The 17,676-nt window shown below is 44.4% G+C and overlaps 1 protein-coding gene across 1 annotated transcript; it reads right to left on the bottom strand.

Annotated features, from left to right (window-relative positions):
• Positions 1–2,654: 2,654 nt before the first annotated feature.
• METTL13 (methyltransferase 13, eEF1A N-terminus and K55) lies at positions 2,655–16,771 on the bottom strand. Its single transcript, XM_063105398.1, has 8 exons — positions 16,396–16,771; positions 14,224–14,983; positions 12,686–12,885; positions 10,910–11,105; positions 8,114–8,281; positions 6,530–6,745; positions 4,370–4,501; positions 2,655–3,023 (listed from the first exon to the last, which is right to left on the bottom strand). Exons 1-8 carry the CDS (start codon positions 16,546–16,548, stop codon positions 2,749–2,751), a joined length of 2,100 nt encoding a protein of 699 aa, XP_062961468.1. The 5' UTR covers positions 16,549–16,771; the 3' UTR covers positions 2,655–2,748.
• Between the last annotated feature and the right edge of the window lie 905 nt (positions 16,772–17,676).

Raw genomic sequence — 17,676 nt, 5'->3', positions numbered from 1 at the left:
TGAGAACTACTAATCCACCCATAAGAAGATGGACTAGAGAAGTGGCCCCGTTAGCAAGCTGAGACATGACAGAAGACTGGAGGCACACACTGAAAAATTGGTTGGGGGATAGAGCAAGCAGACAGAGAAGGGGCAATAGTCATCCTTAACAATTTTACAGTTGCAGTGTTGTTTTGGGGGGTCAGGGGGCAAGTTCATGAGATTCATTCTCAGCCAGTTCTATGACAGTCTTGGGAAGTTAAATGTTACACTCTCCCAAGGACAGTGAGACCATCTCCACTCAGCTGTAGAAAATTAAGGTCATAGCACAGGATGAGACTTTTCTAGACTTTTACGCTCACTCAGAGCCTGGGTGTATGCCAGATTCTCAAGTGATCTGTGGGCACTATAGTGGCCGTCCGCTATAGTGGAAGATACAAATTTTTAGCCCATAGGTTGAATATGGCTTGAGGATGTGTTCTGATAGGCCAACATTTTGATGTCAACAAAACACACACACAGGATCACAGGATTTCTGGCTTCTGTTAAAAATCTAGCCACACAGGGACAGTATTCCTGCAGGACAACTCTCAGCTGCAAAAGCAGCTGCTGCCTGGACCTATATAGGGACAGCCAGTGCGCTCACTGGCTGAGCGTGGTGTAGAACTTACTGTGCCAAGGGTTGCGATCCCCTTACCGGTCAGAAAAAAAAAAAAAAAAAAAAAAAAAAAACCAGCTGCTGCCTTTAGATGGGACATTTATTCTCTGGTTTGCCACAGGTTTCATCCTAGCCTTTTTGTTTTATACCTGGCTCACTTCACACATTTATGTTACTTGCCTGCTCTAGTAGGCATTTAAGTTTACAACCCTGCCCTTCCCTCCAGAGTTCACATGCCTAAAGTTAGCCAAAATTCTCATAAAGACCCATTGGCTTGTCATTAATGCAAAAGATAACAGCTCTCCAGTGGAAAAGACGGGATACAGGCCAGTGGCTCTGTCTATATGCACAAAATCCTCTTCTCACAACCCAGGGAGAATCAGTCTGTAGCCACCAAGCCACCAAGTGAACATTCTGGTCTCCACTGGCACAAATTTCCTCTTTGTAGGAAATTAAGCTGAAAACTGCCCATCTGTAACTTCTACCCATTGGTCTTTCTTCAGCCTTCAGAGGTGCATAAAACCAACCTCATATTTAGTCTTTCAAAAATTTTAAGACAGCAATCATCACCACTTAGTGCCCCTTCCCACCTCCCAAAGTGGGAAGTAAGCCTATAAACATGCCACTAAACATGCCTAATTCCTTGGACCATTCCTAAGACATAGTTGAGACCTCATCATTCTGATAATTCCCTAGCTTGGCTGTGCCACCCAAGTGCTCTACACTCCACATAGCACTAAAGGGTGATGTGACCGCACGACAGGAAAACAAGACCCTCTGACCCTGTGCCTCTATAACCTATCCTAACACTGCATGAGCTTATAGATTAAAAAAGAGCATTTGCCAAGCTGAGGCCTTTTGGGGCACAGGGACATGACAAGAGGGATAACTTCTCTTTACATGATTCCAGGTTAATACCCTCTCCTGAAGAAAGAGCACCAAAATTATTTCTAATGGAGATCTAAAAACTATACTCACACTTCTTAAGGGACTGACACATTTTCTAAGGATGACAACCTAACTTTGAAATACTTTATCTCAAGAAGTCAGAGTCTACTTTAAAGGGCCTGTGGAAAAATAAGCCAAGGGTGAATGGTGACAGTACCTATTTTCCATGGCACTGCTTATTAAGTCAGCCTTGATATAACTAGGAGAGAGAAAACTCAAGCCAATTTTCAAAACACTGGTCTCAATAAATGGATAAGACTGATGCTTCTGGCTTAAGTGAGACTTGGGTTTAGATGTAGTTTGGGTTTAACTTTTATCTCAGATTAAATGAGACAATGTATGTAAACCACTTAGAAGAATACCTGGAACATATCCACTTTTATTACTAAGCCATGTTTTTGGGCCATTCTTAAACATCTTTACTTCCATAGCTCTTTACCAAGTAAAGCAGTCTGGCAGGTAGCTGACTCAATAGATGCTGTGAGTAATGAATACCGGAGACTTTAGTATGCAGGTCTCTGACATACACAGTCATGGGGCCAGCTACATACACTCCCTCCACTGATAACAGAACAAACAAATGGCTTTAGGCTACAAGGTCTGGTAGTCAAGGAAAGCTGTTAAACAGTGGAGTCAGTTAGCAGATTCCTAAAAACTGGGACCATTTTAGCCACAGGTTACATGTGCAGGGAGACAGAATAAATGCTGTCTCACATCTGTGGAGATTGTATTGCTTACAGTCCTTGGGCAGAGTGCTCTGCTGTCTTGCTTGAGATCATGCCTACAGAACAGATAAAGCAAAAGCAAACCAGTAAAGCACAGATATAATGAAATTTGATTGTCTTCAGTCCTAAGGAGCTTGAAGCAGACTTGTTAAGGCATGCAGTGTGTGCTAGGGGCTCCAGCAAGAAATCCTACTCAAGGACATGGTGGAAGCAAAGACAATCAACCCAAATGGTACTGAAGAGGACAGGATGGGAAAGACTTTATTTTCCCAGATCTTCAGGCAACCTCACCAAGCTGGAGATCACATGTATCTGAGTACAAAAAAGAAAATACGAGGCTTAAAAAGTATTGTGCATTGTATTTCTCCAGTTTCTGGAAGGCCAGGGGTCCAAGGTCAGTCTGGACAGGAAGCTGAGAGGACTGCCTGAACTCAGCAATCACACAATCTTCACAGTCTTGAGCATATCAGACAGGACATACGTGTCATCCCAACCCCTCCCAGGCTTTCTCAAGGTCTGCTCCAAGGCCTGGGCTGTTTCCAGGAGCTCTGGTGTGGCTAGTTTCTGCTCAGGGCGTAGCTGACAGAAAAGGATCTCGTTCACTTCACCCTCAATTCGCCGTACGTACAGGAGAGGGAACACCGCCTTGAGCCTGGCCAGCACTGAGTCCTTTAGCTCCAAGTCTCGGCACACGAGGTTGAGGATAAAAACACCTGCAGGGTGGGAAGAGAAGAGTCTGAATGACCTCACATCACCAAGGAGGCTGTGGACTAAGAAAATGCCCCTCTGGCAACAGTGAGTTTGCAGAGAACACACAGGATATAAAGGCAAAAAGAAATGCATGAAGAATATGTGACCACATAAGTAAACTTAGCCTTATTTCTTGCTCTTCTGTGCTAACACATTATTTTACCATTCTCTATGCCCCAGGTTCCCAAAGAATTGCTTTGAGAAAGAAGTAATTAATATTCCCAAGAGAGTAGAATTTACCAACTCTACAGGGATGTTACATTCCTGACATATACATCATGGAGTATTTTTTAAACAACGAGAGGGCCAAGATTACCTTGGCTTAGCAATTAAGGTTCTAAATCAACCCAGTTCACCCTAGTACCTTACACCAAATCAAAACACCTAGGAGGCTGTGAACATAGGGATTAAGAGTTCTAGGTTTCAATGGACAAGGATCTGGGTTGGAGCCCCAACTGTTACCTTGAGTTACCTTGGCAAATCTCTCAGCCTCAGTATTCTCATCTGAAAATGAGCTGCTATGAAAATTAAATAACATAGTGCCTAGTCCAGGGCATATGGGAAGCATTCAAAGTGATAGCTAGGATCACCATGCTGGTAGGAGTATGAATATGACAACCACTTTGTAAAACTGTGTGGCAGCATCTACAAAAGCCCAACATACACATAACCTATGATCCAGCAATTATAACCCTTTGTATATACCCAAGAGACCTGTAGGTCTCAACATACAAAGGGTCTTCAAAAAATTCACGGAAAGATTCCTATTATCTTTTAATTCCATTCTTCCACGAACTTTTTGAAGTACCCTCATATTTCACCAAAAGGCATATACTACAACATTAATGGCAACACTACTTATAATAGCCCCCAAAAGGAAACAACCTAAATGCCTACAGTAGAATGGATAATGGATCGTGCTATAGTCACATGATATTACACAGCAATAAAAATGAACAACGTAAACACAACACTGTAGATGAATCTCACAAGCATCATGTTGAGTGAAAGAAAACAGTCACCTAAAGAGTACATTCCATATTATTCCATTTATATAAAAAACAAAAACAAGCAAAACTAAGCCATGCTGACAGAAGTTAAGATAGTTGGGAGGAGGAGAAATCATTGAGAGGGGGTAAGAGGTGGACTTCTGGGGTCCTGGAAATGTTGTTTATGGTGATAGCAAATCGATGTATTTAATTTGGGGTAACTGACCAAACTATACACTTAAGTGCATTTTTCATTAAAAAGATAAAAGTTTTTTAAAGGACCCTTTCCTCCTCCCTCTCCAACCTTTTGTTCTCCATACCTTCAGGAGTCAAGATGCTTTTGACCTTCTGCAGAAAAGGTTGGTCCACAAATGCTGGGGGTGGACAACTCATTCCCAGTGTTGGGTCCTTACTGTCTACATCAAACATTATGACATCATAGCGAGGCTCTGCTGCAGAACAGAAGCAAACAAGTCCTTGTCTTTGCTTGATTAAGTAACACCATTTATATTCCTACACTATACCTCTGTGACCAGTGGAGGGCAGGGGATGACACAGAGGTGGTTTGCCCTTGAGGGCACTGATGTCATGATCCAGGGGAGTCCTTGTCAGAGTTCATAGTGGGTAAAGAAGGGGCCTTCCTCCACATTTAAAAGCATGCTGCATATGCACATACATTAATGAGGTCCACTCTAGAATGAATATTACTTGGTTAAGAGTCCATCTATACCAGTGGTTTTCAACCCCAATAAAACATTAGAATCACCTCGGGAAGCTTCTAAATACTTAGAGAATGTGGGCTATATTCCTGACCAACTAAACTGAGTCAAAAAACCTTGGGGTGGTGGGAAGCAGATGGGAGGGGAGATGGGAAGCGTCTGGTATTTTTCTTAAGCTCCGCAGGTAATTCTAAACACAGTCAGAGTTGAGAACCACTGATCTAGATGAAGCAGCTGCCTGGGCCTTTAAGGGCTGACCCAGTAAATGGTAACTTTAACTTAACTCTGGAAACAGCACATGTTGCCTCATAGGAAGAAATGTTCTGAAATTTGAGTTAGTGTATCTTTCTAGTTACATTAACAGTAGCTGGCTCAAGAAAGAAATGATTTTGCTAACTGGGTGAGAAAGAACTGATGATAGATCAGATCTGCTCCTCACTGTAATGTTGAATAGTTTTCTCAAGGGGTAGGCCGGCAATGCCACTGACATGTTTTTAGCAAATTTTGAGACTATGGTAGTGAGTATTCAGTTATTAGTAAGTAATTAGGACTACTGCATGCCTATCACCATTCATAGCACAGGTCTGATTTTGGTTTCTTCAGCAGGAGAGAAGAAAAAATGTTGGCTCATCAAAGTCCAAGGAAAATGATGGCCTACCTTTTCAGCCTTGAGCCCTCCAATAATCTGAAACATGGTAGTGTTTAAAAAAGATGGGCAGGGCCATTAAGAACTAATCTACAGATAATAGCAGCAGCAGCACCATCATGAATTGAATGCCTACCATGTGCCCGGCACTGCTGCAAATGCTTCACACGTTAGCCCAAACAGGCCCTGGGCTCCCAGCTGGCCCCAGCCTCTAAGGGGGAATCTGTGAAGCTCTAATATGGTTAAATTCAATTTGCAATTAAAATTAAAGCAGCATCTGTTCATGCCAACACTAAAATACTCACCCCAAGCACCCTGGTTTGCCACGTCCTTACTGAAGATATTCTAATCCAGTGAGAACCAGAGTACAGTATCTGCTATGGAATGAGCAGACCAGGGAAGGGCAGCCCAAGCTCCCCAGCAAACTGACCCAACCTAACGGACTTCTCTGAGAAACTCAAGCTCCAGAAAGTACCAAAGTCATGAGGAACCTACATGTAAAGTTGCAGAAGTATGAGGGGAGCTACTGTCTAGAATTTGACAGAAAATAATATGCCTGTTGTCCTAAGTCTGGGGTATAAATTATTAGGGCAAAATGGAACCTTAATTCCAGTAGCAGGAAGGCTATCAAAATTCCCACCAAGTAGCATCTGTGTCAGCGTTTCTCAGTCTCAACACTACTGATACTCTGAGCTAGACAATTCTTTGTCATTGGTGGCTGTCTTGTATATGTGGAATGTTTAGTAGCAGCCCTGGCCTCTGCACACTAGATGCCAGTAGCATCTCCCTGATTTGTGACAACCAAAAAATGTCTGCACATGTTACCAAATGTACCCTGAGGTTGTGAACCACCAATCTGCATGAATGCTGTTTTGCTCTATTTCTGGCTTCACCTCCAGCTGAAAAATATACGAGAAACACCTCCCTACACACACCCTACCTTTTCTCCTCCTTTTCTTCACCAGCTAGACTTCAGGTTTCTTGGGATGATGAGGAAGTCGCACTGATGCTACCCTCTTAGAGAAAAATTCTACAGGCCCTTGCAGGCCTGACAACCTTGGATCAATCTTCCTTCGACACCCCTTCAAAGTTATGAAATGCTTCAACAGGAGTACCTTCTCCTCCAGCCAGTCTGCTGATATAGTCCAGGCCGTCTGCAATGTGGACCTTCATCCGGTCACTCTGGGAGAAGCCAAACCACTGGGTGGCCACTTCCAGCATGGAGGGGTCAATCTCCACAGCATCGATGTAGGACTTTGGGAAGTGATCGTGGACAAAGAGGGGGAGGCTGCCCCCACCCAGGCCTACCACCAACAATGCCAGTGGGGTCTCTGTAAGAAAAGAGGAGAGGATCACTTTGTCATCTACTCACTGGTAAGTTTTATACCAGCCTCAGGGAGGGCAAAAGAAAAGTCAGATTGTTAGCTATGACCAGAGATGCAAAATTTAGGGACCTGGCCTCCCTGTCTCATTCCAGAAATTTAAAAGTCACTTTGACAACTGAAAACTCAACCCCAGCTTCATGAATACAAGATCCAGCAGATGAGCCAGTGTGTTATTATTATGGTTCCTTAAAGATCCCAAAGCACTCTGCTGACATGGTATCAGGAGTACTCACCATAAAAGCTATTAGATCCCCTCTAGGAAATGGAGGGACAATGGCCAAGGAACCTTGCTCCTGATCACAAGGCAGTATAGGTGGTATGCCCCCTGCCCAGCTCTCAACTCAAAAGGCCCCACTGTCCTCTCAGGCACCCCAACCACTCAAGGACAATCCATCCAATTTCCATAAATCACAGGAAAACAAAGGCCCAAATCCTAGCCCTAAGCACAGAGAAACCACAGCAACCACAGGGTAATTGAAAGAAGACAAGAAACAAAAGAATCACCAAAAGGAGACAGATCCTGAGGATTAATCTAAGAACTGAGATTCTAGAGACATACATCAACACAAAGATGGGACAAAAGGATAGGGTATTTCAAGAAGGCATACTCAGGAACTTCGGGTGAAGACAATTACAACCATAGAAAGAAACATGAACATTTTTGCTAATGTGGTCAGATTTAATCCTGTTGTCAGTGATAAGGCTGTGATTGCACTAACTATAACATAGATTTATTTAAAGTAAAAAGTCAAGATAGATTGCATCTAGTGTTCAAATAGCACATTACAGAAACGCCAGAACTTCTCCTAAAGTGCAAAGGCATTGGAGATATATTTAAAATGTACCACTTAGGGCCTGGCTGGTTAGCTCAGTTGGTCAGAGAGTGGTGCCGAGAACACCAAGGTCCAAGGTTTGATCCCAGTGCTAGTCAGCCGCCAAGAAAAATAAATAAATAAAATGTACCTTCTAGTTATACAGGTATATATATATGCAAAAATTCAACAAGCTAAACAACTTAAAATCTGTGTACTTACATACCTCATTGAATATACTGAATACCTTAATTTTTTAAAAAAATGAATAGAAGCAACAAAATTTATTTCAACACAACTTCGAGATTACAGGTTGAGTCTGAGGTAAAAGTTACTTGGCTGCTCATTAAGTTAGAAGATGGTTGGGATGAAGAAAAATATGAATATATGAGTATTTGTCAGTTTGTAATCACTGTTGTTAAAGTACAAGGCAGCTGGCACTGATTGGTTAACTCTGTAGTCTTACATGCTTCCTCCTGTGGAAGGCAGTGGCGTCTCTCACCTAGGAGCAGCTCCGGGTTTCTCAGCAGGGCAAGGCCAGCAATCATGGCTTTGTGGTGTTCACAGCACAGATAACTCTTATCAATGGACTGCCCGGGGGCTGCAGGGAAGTCCTCAGGAGTATCAGCAGACCGCTGCTTCTTCCTGTCCTTTTTCCTCTTCTTCTGGGCTAAATGAGAGATACAGACTAATGAAGTCCTATGCTTAGTAAACTAGTCCTTGGAAAGCAGGCAGCAGCATTGCACTGCAACTGGCTTAAACAGACTCAAAAGAGCCAATTGATAAATATGCAAGAATTTTGCAAACTGGTTGACATCATGTTTGTTGATAGCTTGAAACTGGCCATGGTGGAAGTATTTATACCACAGAAATTGGCAAATGTTACAAATTAGGGTCTCCCCTCCTCCCTACCCAGAAAATTATTAAATGTCTAACATACACATTGAATACCAGGAAGTTAGAAAAAGGAAGTGGCAAAGAACATTCAAAAACCTGAGAAAACTCAGCTGAGGAGCCAACCCTAGTTCCTCTCCTCTGAGAAATGAAAGGCCACTAACAAAAGAAAAATTTACTCAATTCTTTTAGAGAAGGAAGTAAAGTTACTAATGACCTTCTCTCTACCAACTACTGTACCAGCACTTTTACCCTTTTAGCTCTTCTAACAACCCTGTCATTCCAATTCCTGGCAGATGGGAAAACTGAGAATCTGAAGAGTTAAATAAATAGGCACAAAACCAGTACATGGTGCAGACAGGATGTGACCCTAGGACTGCCTGTCTCCAATGCCTATCATTTTTCTACTGTCCCACACAGACAGTACTACCCACCATCTGCTGAACAAGGAAATCACAAGTGTTCACAGGAGAGAAATCCTATAAAAGGCCCCTCTACTTTCCCTCTACCTCCTCCCTCAACGGCTCCAGGATATCACACTAAGCAGATGGTTCTGTACTGTCAGAGGGACCGGATGCATTCCACTGCAGCATCAGGTACTGAGATGTTAAATCACTGTTTAGCATACTCTCCATCTCGCTCACCAATACTTCCATGAGGGAGAACATTCCTCCCAAGGGAATAAAGTGCTATGAAGAAGGCAAGGAACTTGACAATGGTGAAAAAACGTGAAACCCAAACCGGAGGGGGCAAAATGTTCTCCTAAGCAATTTTACTGAGGTTTTACTGAGAAAAAAGTAAACCGACCTGACCAAACAATAGGGCAGCACCCAATAACCATGAGTGTGCTTGGCCAGGGGAAATCCTGCAGGATAAAAACATTCTGCTGAGAATAACTTGATCCTGGGCTCAGAGCATATCCATAACCTCAAGAGCCTGAATTTTCTCTCTAGCCTCTTCCAGATGACCTTGCTATGGGACAGCATCGTCAGGCAAAGGGAAAAACTGTGAATTGAGAGACTCAATTTCAGCTTCCATTCCTGATATTTCTGTGCCTCAAAAGGGAAGCTGTACTGGAGCAGGGGAGAGGAAGAGCATTCACATTTTACTCTATATATTTGATTTTTAAATTGATCACAATAAGTGTTGCTTTTACAATACAAACATACATATCCAGTAAAAATAAAACAAAACAAAAAACAGGTAAAACAAACTATTGATTTCCCCAGCAGTGGGAGTTTCTGAGCAGCATCTGAGAGACGACTTAGAAGGGATTCTAGATGAGAAGGTCTAGATATACACTGTCCAATACTGTACCCACTAGCCACCTATGATCATTTAAATTCAAATTAATTAGAATTAACTAAAATTAAAAATTTAGTTCCTCAGTGCTGTGGATTGAATTGTATCCCCCAATGTCCATGTATTTGAAACTTAACCCCCAATGTGACAGTGTTAGAGGGTGGGAAATCCTATTATGGTAATTAAAAGATGGGGCCTTGAAGAGGTGATTAGATTGTGAGGACCATGCCCAAGTAAATGGATTAATCCATTGATGGTGTAATGGTGGTCATGAGCGTGGTTCTGAAGGCTTTAAAAAAGGAGCTCATGAGCTGCTCTCTCTGTTTCTGCCATCCACCATGTGACATCCTGCTTTGCTGTGAAGAGTTTTACCCACAAACAAGGCTGACACCAGATGTGTTCCCTGTACTTTGGACTTCCCAGACTCCAAAACTATAAGCAATAAATATTGTTTCTTTATAAATTACCCAGTTTGGGGTATTTCTGTTATAAGCAACAGAATCAGACTAATCCACTCAATCACACCAGCCACATTCCAAGTGCTCAGCAGCCACGTATGGCTACTGGCTACCATACTGGACAGCTCAGAGATTAAACATTTCCTTCACCAGACAGTTCTACTGAACAGCGCTGGACCACATGGTCTCTAAAGCATCCATCCACTGTAAAATCCTCCGAAACAGGTGATAGTGCCTCACACTACGGAGTAGGGCAGGGCTCACCAGCAACCTCCATGTTTCTGGCTAACCTCACAGTGACCTACTGAAATTAATATATGACATATATGGAGGAACTTGTAAAACAGATCCCTTTAAACTGAAGTCATTAAAGTGATTATCACATAATTTGGTTTCACCACCCCTGCTGCTTATCATCTCAGAGCCAGGCTTTGCTCAAGAATACAACATACACCTTTATTCTGCTTATCACTACTCATACCCTGAGAGCCCACATGGTAAGAAAGGAAAACCCACAGAGCCATGTGTCTCTGGTCACAGGTACCTAGGTCTGTCCTACATCTCAGCCACACTCCCAGGTCTTTCTAACAAGCCCAAATCGAGAGTCCATGCAATGTTCTACCACAGTGCCTATGATGCCTCACCTCTGTGACACGCATCCTTCAGCAACCTGGCTTCTGACTGCACCACATTCCTGTTGCTCAGGAAGATCAGCCGCCGAAAGTATCGTTTGTCATCCCCTTGCACATCCTCGATGACAAAGTCGCCACTCAAGGGGCTGCAGTCTCGATGCTGAACAGTCCGGACCCCGATGTCCCCACCCACAGACAGAAAAGGCACCTGAAGGTATGATCAGAGATGTGGTCAAGACACCAGCTCAATTAAGAAACATGAAAAGTTATAATCCCTTCCGTTTGTGTGTACATGAGAAATCCCTATACCAAGGCTCTGGACAGCAACGACTGCAAAGACTTGCCATGTCAAAAGGGCTTTTCTGGGCCTTTTACTAGATCTCAAAAGGTTTAATTCATCTTTTGAAGATCAACTAAACACCTAAAAGATCTCCCAAACCACAAGTGAGATGCAGTTCATTCTCCCCGAGAAAAATATGAGTTTCTCATCAGTAACCTCTAAAAGAACTCTCAGCAGTCCAGGATAATGACAGCTAGAGAAAACCCTCAGGAAGGGGCTGTAATTAAGAGAGAAGGAATGTGGACAATGATAAAGATAACGAAATCCAGGGGGCAAACAACCACTCCAAATTTGGAGAAATTTCTCCCTTTCCCCAGTTGTCTTCTTTTCCCATTTTCTAAATCTTAGGAGAAAAAAATACATTTTCCCCCTAAACTTTTCCAGCACCCTTCCCACACCCCGCTTCTTTACATATATTTTTTAAAAATACCATAAGAGTATTTAATAATCACCAGTAACTCCTGATCTTGCAGATACAGGCACTGTAATTTGTGAAGCCCCCCAGAGGATATGGGCCTCCCTGAAATAAGTCTCTCTGATGGACACCAACCCCAAAACCTGCCAGGAAGAATCAAACACACATTCATCTGTAAATACAAGTCAGTCTAGTGGGCAGAACCACAAGCCGGGAACCTGGGAGCCTGGGTTTTTTTTTTTTTTTTCTCCAGATCTGTTACTATTGCACCAGGCCTCCAGGTACCTTGGCTTTCCCACCTGTCAAGAAGGATAAACTCCTTTCCATACAGTTCTTGCAATATAGTCACCTGTCAATTATCCATGGTGACCAGGATGGCACAAGACAGTGTCAAATGGTAATACCATATCACCACTTTGGCAAAAACTTTCAGTTTCCTTCCCAGTAAAACACCAGACCAGCAATGCTAATATCATGAAAATTGTGCTCAGCTGTTTTAATCCTTTCTCATTTAGACCCTCAGATAACGACAGCTCTGAGAAGGAAAATGGTCATGGAAGTCTTGTTCAAAAGTGTGGAAGGAGAAACACACAGTCGGAGCAATCTGCAATATGAAGAGCTGGAACCTGCAAGGTATAGAGCATTTTCTTCATGCCGTTTCTGTGGAACCTGAGGGCCTCCTAGACACAAATGCCACTATCACTCTTTTTTTTTTAATTGGTTATGAATATTCATGAGATATAAAGCTGATTGTCACCCCTTGTGCCCAAGGTGTGAAGGCCAGATCCATACTGGCAGCATGCCCATTGCCGTAACTATGATTCTTATTAAGGTCAAGTGCTTGCCTTCCTCTCACTATCTGGGGCAAGAGAAAGTATTTTTCTGCCCACTTAAGTCTTAGCAGCTGACACCCTTCCAGGGTCAAACTAGGGTCACAGACTCTAGTCCTAGATCCTTAAAAGGCTCACTCTGCCTTCCTGGCTACTAATAAGACTTTAGAAATCCGTGAAAGCTACTGCCAAAGCTTTCTTACCTGCTGCTGGGTGGGCATCCCAGCTGGGGCCAGCTCCATGACTCGGGCTGACAGCTCGGCCTGGATGCTGTCCATGCCTTCATACTGCTGACCTCGGTGAAGGGCCACTGTGATTAGCCTCCTGAAGCCTGCACTGGCTGCCAGCTGTTTCCGGCCCTCCTCCATACCAAAAAGCCACTCAGTCTCCCGGCCCTGAGGGACTAGAAAGAGGGACTTGGTTACAAGGAGTCCTGGGAAGAGTGTTCAAGCCCAAAATCAGTATGTCCCATATGGCAGAGAGCTGGCCCCTGCCCAGGACCAGCATCCTGTGACCCACTGAGGGGCTATCAATTCCCCAGTGCACAATGCCCAGAGCAAAGCAACCCATAAGCAGCCCATAAGACATGAGGCAGAACCAAGGGTAGATAAGAAGTATGGGGCATGTCGGTGGGGGAGGGAGAAAGAGCAATAGTGCCAACATTCATTATATGCCAGGCATGATTCCAAGTAGTTTACAAATATAAATTAATGGAATCCTCACAATAGCCCAAGATGCAGGTAGTATCTTTATTCCCATTTTTACAAATGAGGAAATTAAGGCACAGAATTTATTTTATTTGCCCAAGTCCATGCAGCTAGTACAGGGCAAAGCTGGGACTCAAGCTGAAGCAGTCTAGCTCCAACTCATGCTTGTATCCACTGCACTATTCCTTCCTGCAGGTGGACAGTCAGGATTACAGAAAACTTGGAAAAATGGCCTAGTCATCAGGAAACAAAATATCAGCATGACCACGACACTTTCCATTTCTCTATAATTTTCTACTTTTGAAAGCATTTCCTCATACTATCTCTTTTGATCCTTATTAAGGTAGATCTGGTATCATTTACTCCTTTCAATAATAATGTTGAGCATTTTTAAAGCACTTATTACATGCCAGGCACTATTTCTAAGAGCTTTTACACTTCTCACAACTACATAAAAGAATTATGAGCCCCTTTTATAGATGAGAAAACTGAGGCACAGAAACAAAAGTAACTTGTCCAATATCACATCCAGCCAGGACTGGAACCCACATTGTTTGGTTCCAGAGCTCAGTTTTTAAGATGCCACTCTGTACTGCTTCTCTACATTCTGCAGAGAAGCACAGTGATTTCCCCAGGTCCCACAGCTCACTGGCTACAGAGCTGGGACTAGAACCCAAGTCTCAGGCCAGCTAGTCCAGTGTTGCTTCCATTACTCCATGCTACAATATTACATCTCTATGCAAGGTGTGACCTGCCTAAATTTATCTCTATTCTCTCTTCTCCCTACCATCCTCATTCTCACACTTCATCAAGACTTTGCAATAGAAGAGGAGAAGAAATAAGCCTCAAATCTAAGCAGGTTGCTGGAGAGCTGTTCTCCCCCTTCATCATGGCTTGGCTAGTCTAACTCCTGGAAGTACTACCCGCTGCAAGATAAAAACAGCCAAGACATACCCATTCACTAAAGCCCAAGCCCCAGCCCCAGCCCCTGTAAGCCAGCCCTCCAGGGAATAGAGGGAGCAATCCCAACTCACTGATGAAAATGGCAAAATGACTGTCCCGCGATGGTTTCACAGTGGGGCTGTCCACCACGTGGAGGGTGTAGCGTGGCTCCCCCGTTTCCCCATCGCACAAGTCCAGAGACACACTCCCCAGCCCAGCCTTGCGGCACAGCTGGCTACACAGCCAGGCATACTGCTGCCGCTCCCGTACCGCCTCGGCCAGATGCTCAGCACTCTCCAGCCGCATGGGCTTGCCCTGCTCATGAGCACACAGCTCAAAGATCTGAAGGGCAGAGCCAGGGACTGGCCTGAACTTGGTCATGATGAAGGCAAAGACAGGCAGGGAGAACCGAGGCTCTGCTTCCAACACCCGGTCCTGGCTGTTGGCAACTTGGTGCACCCTCACCATCCACCCCTCCCGAGAGAAGTGACCCACTGCTTTCTTCAGGATGTGAGCCTGAGCCAGGGAGATGCAGAGGTAGCGACCGCCCACCTGCAGGACACGGCCAACCTCAGCCAGCATCCTGTCCACTTGTTGCAGGGTCTTCTCCTCCTCATCTGTCAGGACAGCGTCCAGGGTGCCCTTGTCCAACACCACCTGAAATGAGGCATCAGGAAACTCCATCTGCATCATGTCCATTTTCAAGAAGCTCATCTGGGGCCGTCGGCTGGCATTGCGTTCCTTCATTTGCTTGATGACGACCTCGCTGATGTCGATGTTCACTAGATCCTGATAGCCCACATCGTATAGCTGCTCACTCAGTTCTGAGTTGCCACAGCCAATCACCAGCACCTGGGGAAAAAAAAAATCACACAATACGGAGATCAAGGCAAAGAAATGTGCTTCAGATACTTCAAGGAATCATGTCTCATCTTGGCTGCTGCTATATGGTTTCAGAAGGTGGAGATGCCATTGTCAGGACAGAGCAAGATTACAGATTGACGCTAGGCTCCATCATGAAACACTAAGAATTAGAGGAATGCACAAGTGAAAAACCACCTTCAGCTACAATACAGTTTATGTGAGAATGGGCTTCTTTGTATTGCAGAAACAAACTAATTGTGGTTGTTTTTTTCTCTGAAACCAAGCATTTACTACTCAGAAATAGAAAGTTAAAGAATCCAAACACAGTACTTATGAAATCTCTTGTTTTACTGTTGAAAACCTAGCCCTTGCATAACTATTTCCTCAATCACACTCATGCCTTTGGCTCCATCAAACAATGAACTGTATTTTGTGAGGATTCAAATTTTACTTCCATCACAGATTCCACCTCATGATATTTAGCTATTTTCTGAAGCCATACCTAAAATACATATTGTTTTCTCCCTTTCTGTGGAGCAATCTCCCATTCATCCTTCAAAATTCTGCTTCTTTGTCAGTATCCCTGGAAAGGCATGGTCTAATGAGAAGTGCATAAAGCTTTGGAGTCTGGCCTAAGTCCCCATGTGACCATTTACTACATGTATGATCCTGGGCAAAAAACTGGCTCTCAGAGCCTCAGTTTCCTCATCTGTAAAAATGAGTGCAGAACTACTCACCTGAGTTTATGATAAGAACTAAAAGATTGCGCGCGCGCGCGCGCACACACACACACACACGCGCGCACACACACACACACACACACACACACACACCCACCCCCCCCCCCATCATAAGGCCTGGCACATAAAGCTTCCTGCACAAACGTTAGTTTTCTACCCTTCCTCCTTCCCTACCTCCAGCACAATCCCACATCTACCAAACCTTCTATTATTGTACTTATCACTTTCACTTCTGGAATGCGTGCAGGGTTTATGTCTTAATGTTCTAGTAGCTTAAGGGCTGAGCACAGTGCCTGGAACTCGGTGAGCACTGAACAACTATTTCATAAACAGATTCATACATCAAAGAAGGTGCTGCCTGTTCCACAGGGATGCACGGCGACAGAGAGGCCCAATTTCAGGAGGCGATACCCAGGCTGGACTACTAAAGAAATCACTCTTCCAAATAGGGTTATTAATTCAAAGATGAGCTGGGGCGGGAGGTCTGTTATATGAAAACCTTTAAAAGAATATTTTAAAATTGTCTTTTCGCTGGAACGACGTAGGAAATCCCCCAAACACGTCCAGTTAGAGCTCCCACTCTTGTCACTGTCTACTAGAATGCAATATTATTGTTACCAGTTCCCACCCTCCCAAGCACACACAGGCCGCGCTCCTTACCCTTTCCCTGGGCTTGATGTATTTGTGTAGCACCCCACAAAGTTCCAGGTAGGTTCCATACCATTCGAAAGCTTTCTTTCCTCGCTGCTGGAAGAACTTTTCCCAATAGTCAACGGAGCCGAACTCCTTGGAGCTTTTTGGTAAGAGATTCATGTTCCCACTTGCCCGAGCTGTGTCCTCAAGACTCTACTGCCTATGAGGTACCATCTGAGAGGCTTACCCACACGCAGGCTCCGGGACACTGTAGTGAGAATTCTTTCCACTGACAAACAATCCCATTGATTTGTTCCCCAAGTCAAAACCCAAAGGGGTGGCCCTTACACGGCAAACGCACGTGGGAGACACCGAATCGAACACACGCCCACCCCACCTCCGCCTGCAGTCCCGCCCCACAGGGAGAGCTCCTCACACTTTTCCGGAACTAGGTTGCAAAAGCCAGCAACCATATCCGGGTGCGAGGCTTCGTGATTGGTCGGACGCCCAGACCATCCCAGCAACTCATTGGTCACTGTTTTTGTTCCTGGCACCTCATTGGCTGCAACGCGCTCGCCTCACTCCGGCGGCTTCGTCGCTGGCCCCTACCACTTTACTGACGGGAGGCGGGCCGGGTCCGGCCGCAGTCAGGGCGGAAGAGGTCGGGCATTCCTGAGCATCGGTTCGCATCCGGGTTCCAGGCTCCGAGCTCTCCAGGTTCTGTTCTCTGCGTCTCGGAGCCGTTCTCGTCACCGACTCTGATCGTGAGCCACACTAGGACTGAGCGTGGCGGGCGGGGGCGCACTGGGGGAGGAGGGCCCCGCAAAGAAAAACCTGTATAGATCTGGAGAAAGTGAGGCGGAGATTGAGCAAAGCCAGTCCGTCGTTAGAAGAGAACTGCACGTTCTAACCCTGTTATTTTCTGCGCCTCCCGCCCCTTATTTTACCACTTTACTAATATAATTCAGGTTTCATTGAACAGAAAAATGGCACTTAGCTGTACGTTTTCTGCACCAAAATGCAGGGTTCCACTATCAATAGTGTAATAACATGAAAATTCGGGAGGAAAGAGTAACACCTAGGTATTCAAAGGTGTTTCCTCTCCTTCCTTCTCCCCTCAAAGCACTGTCTGCAAAGCTTAAGACTTTGATACTGGTAATCGGCCTCCTTAGGTTGCCATTCTGATGTTATAATGATTACTTTAGGTGTTTGATGAACATGCTGTACTTTCAGATGTTCATCTTGTGCTAATACGCTGCAGAATTTCCTGCGGATGGCACTATTTTTAAAAGACAAAATGTAGACATA

This window comes from Cynocephalus volans, chromosome 8, assembly GCF_027409185.1.
Source record: "Cynocephalus volans isolate mCynVol1 chromosome 8, mCynVol1.pri, whole genome shotgun sequence".
In the NCBI taxonomy this organism is placed as follows: domain Eukaryota; kingdom Metazoa; phylum Chordata; class Mammalia; order Dermoptera; family Cynocephalidae; genus Cynocephalus; species Cynocephalus volans.
This window is presented reverse-complemented; position numbering and strand designations above follow the sequence as displayed.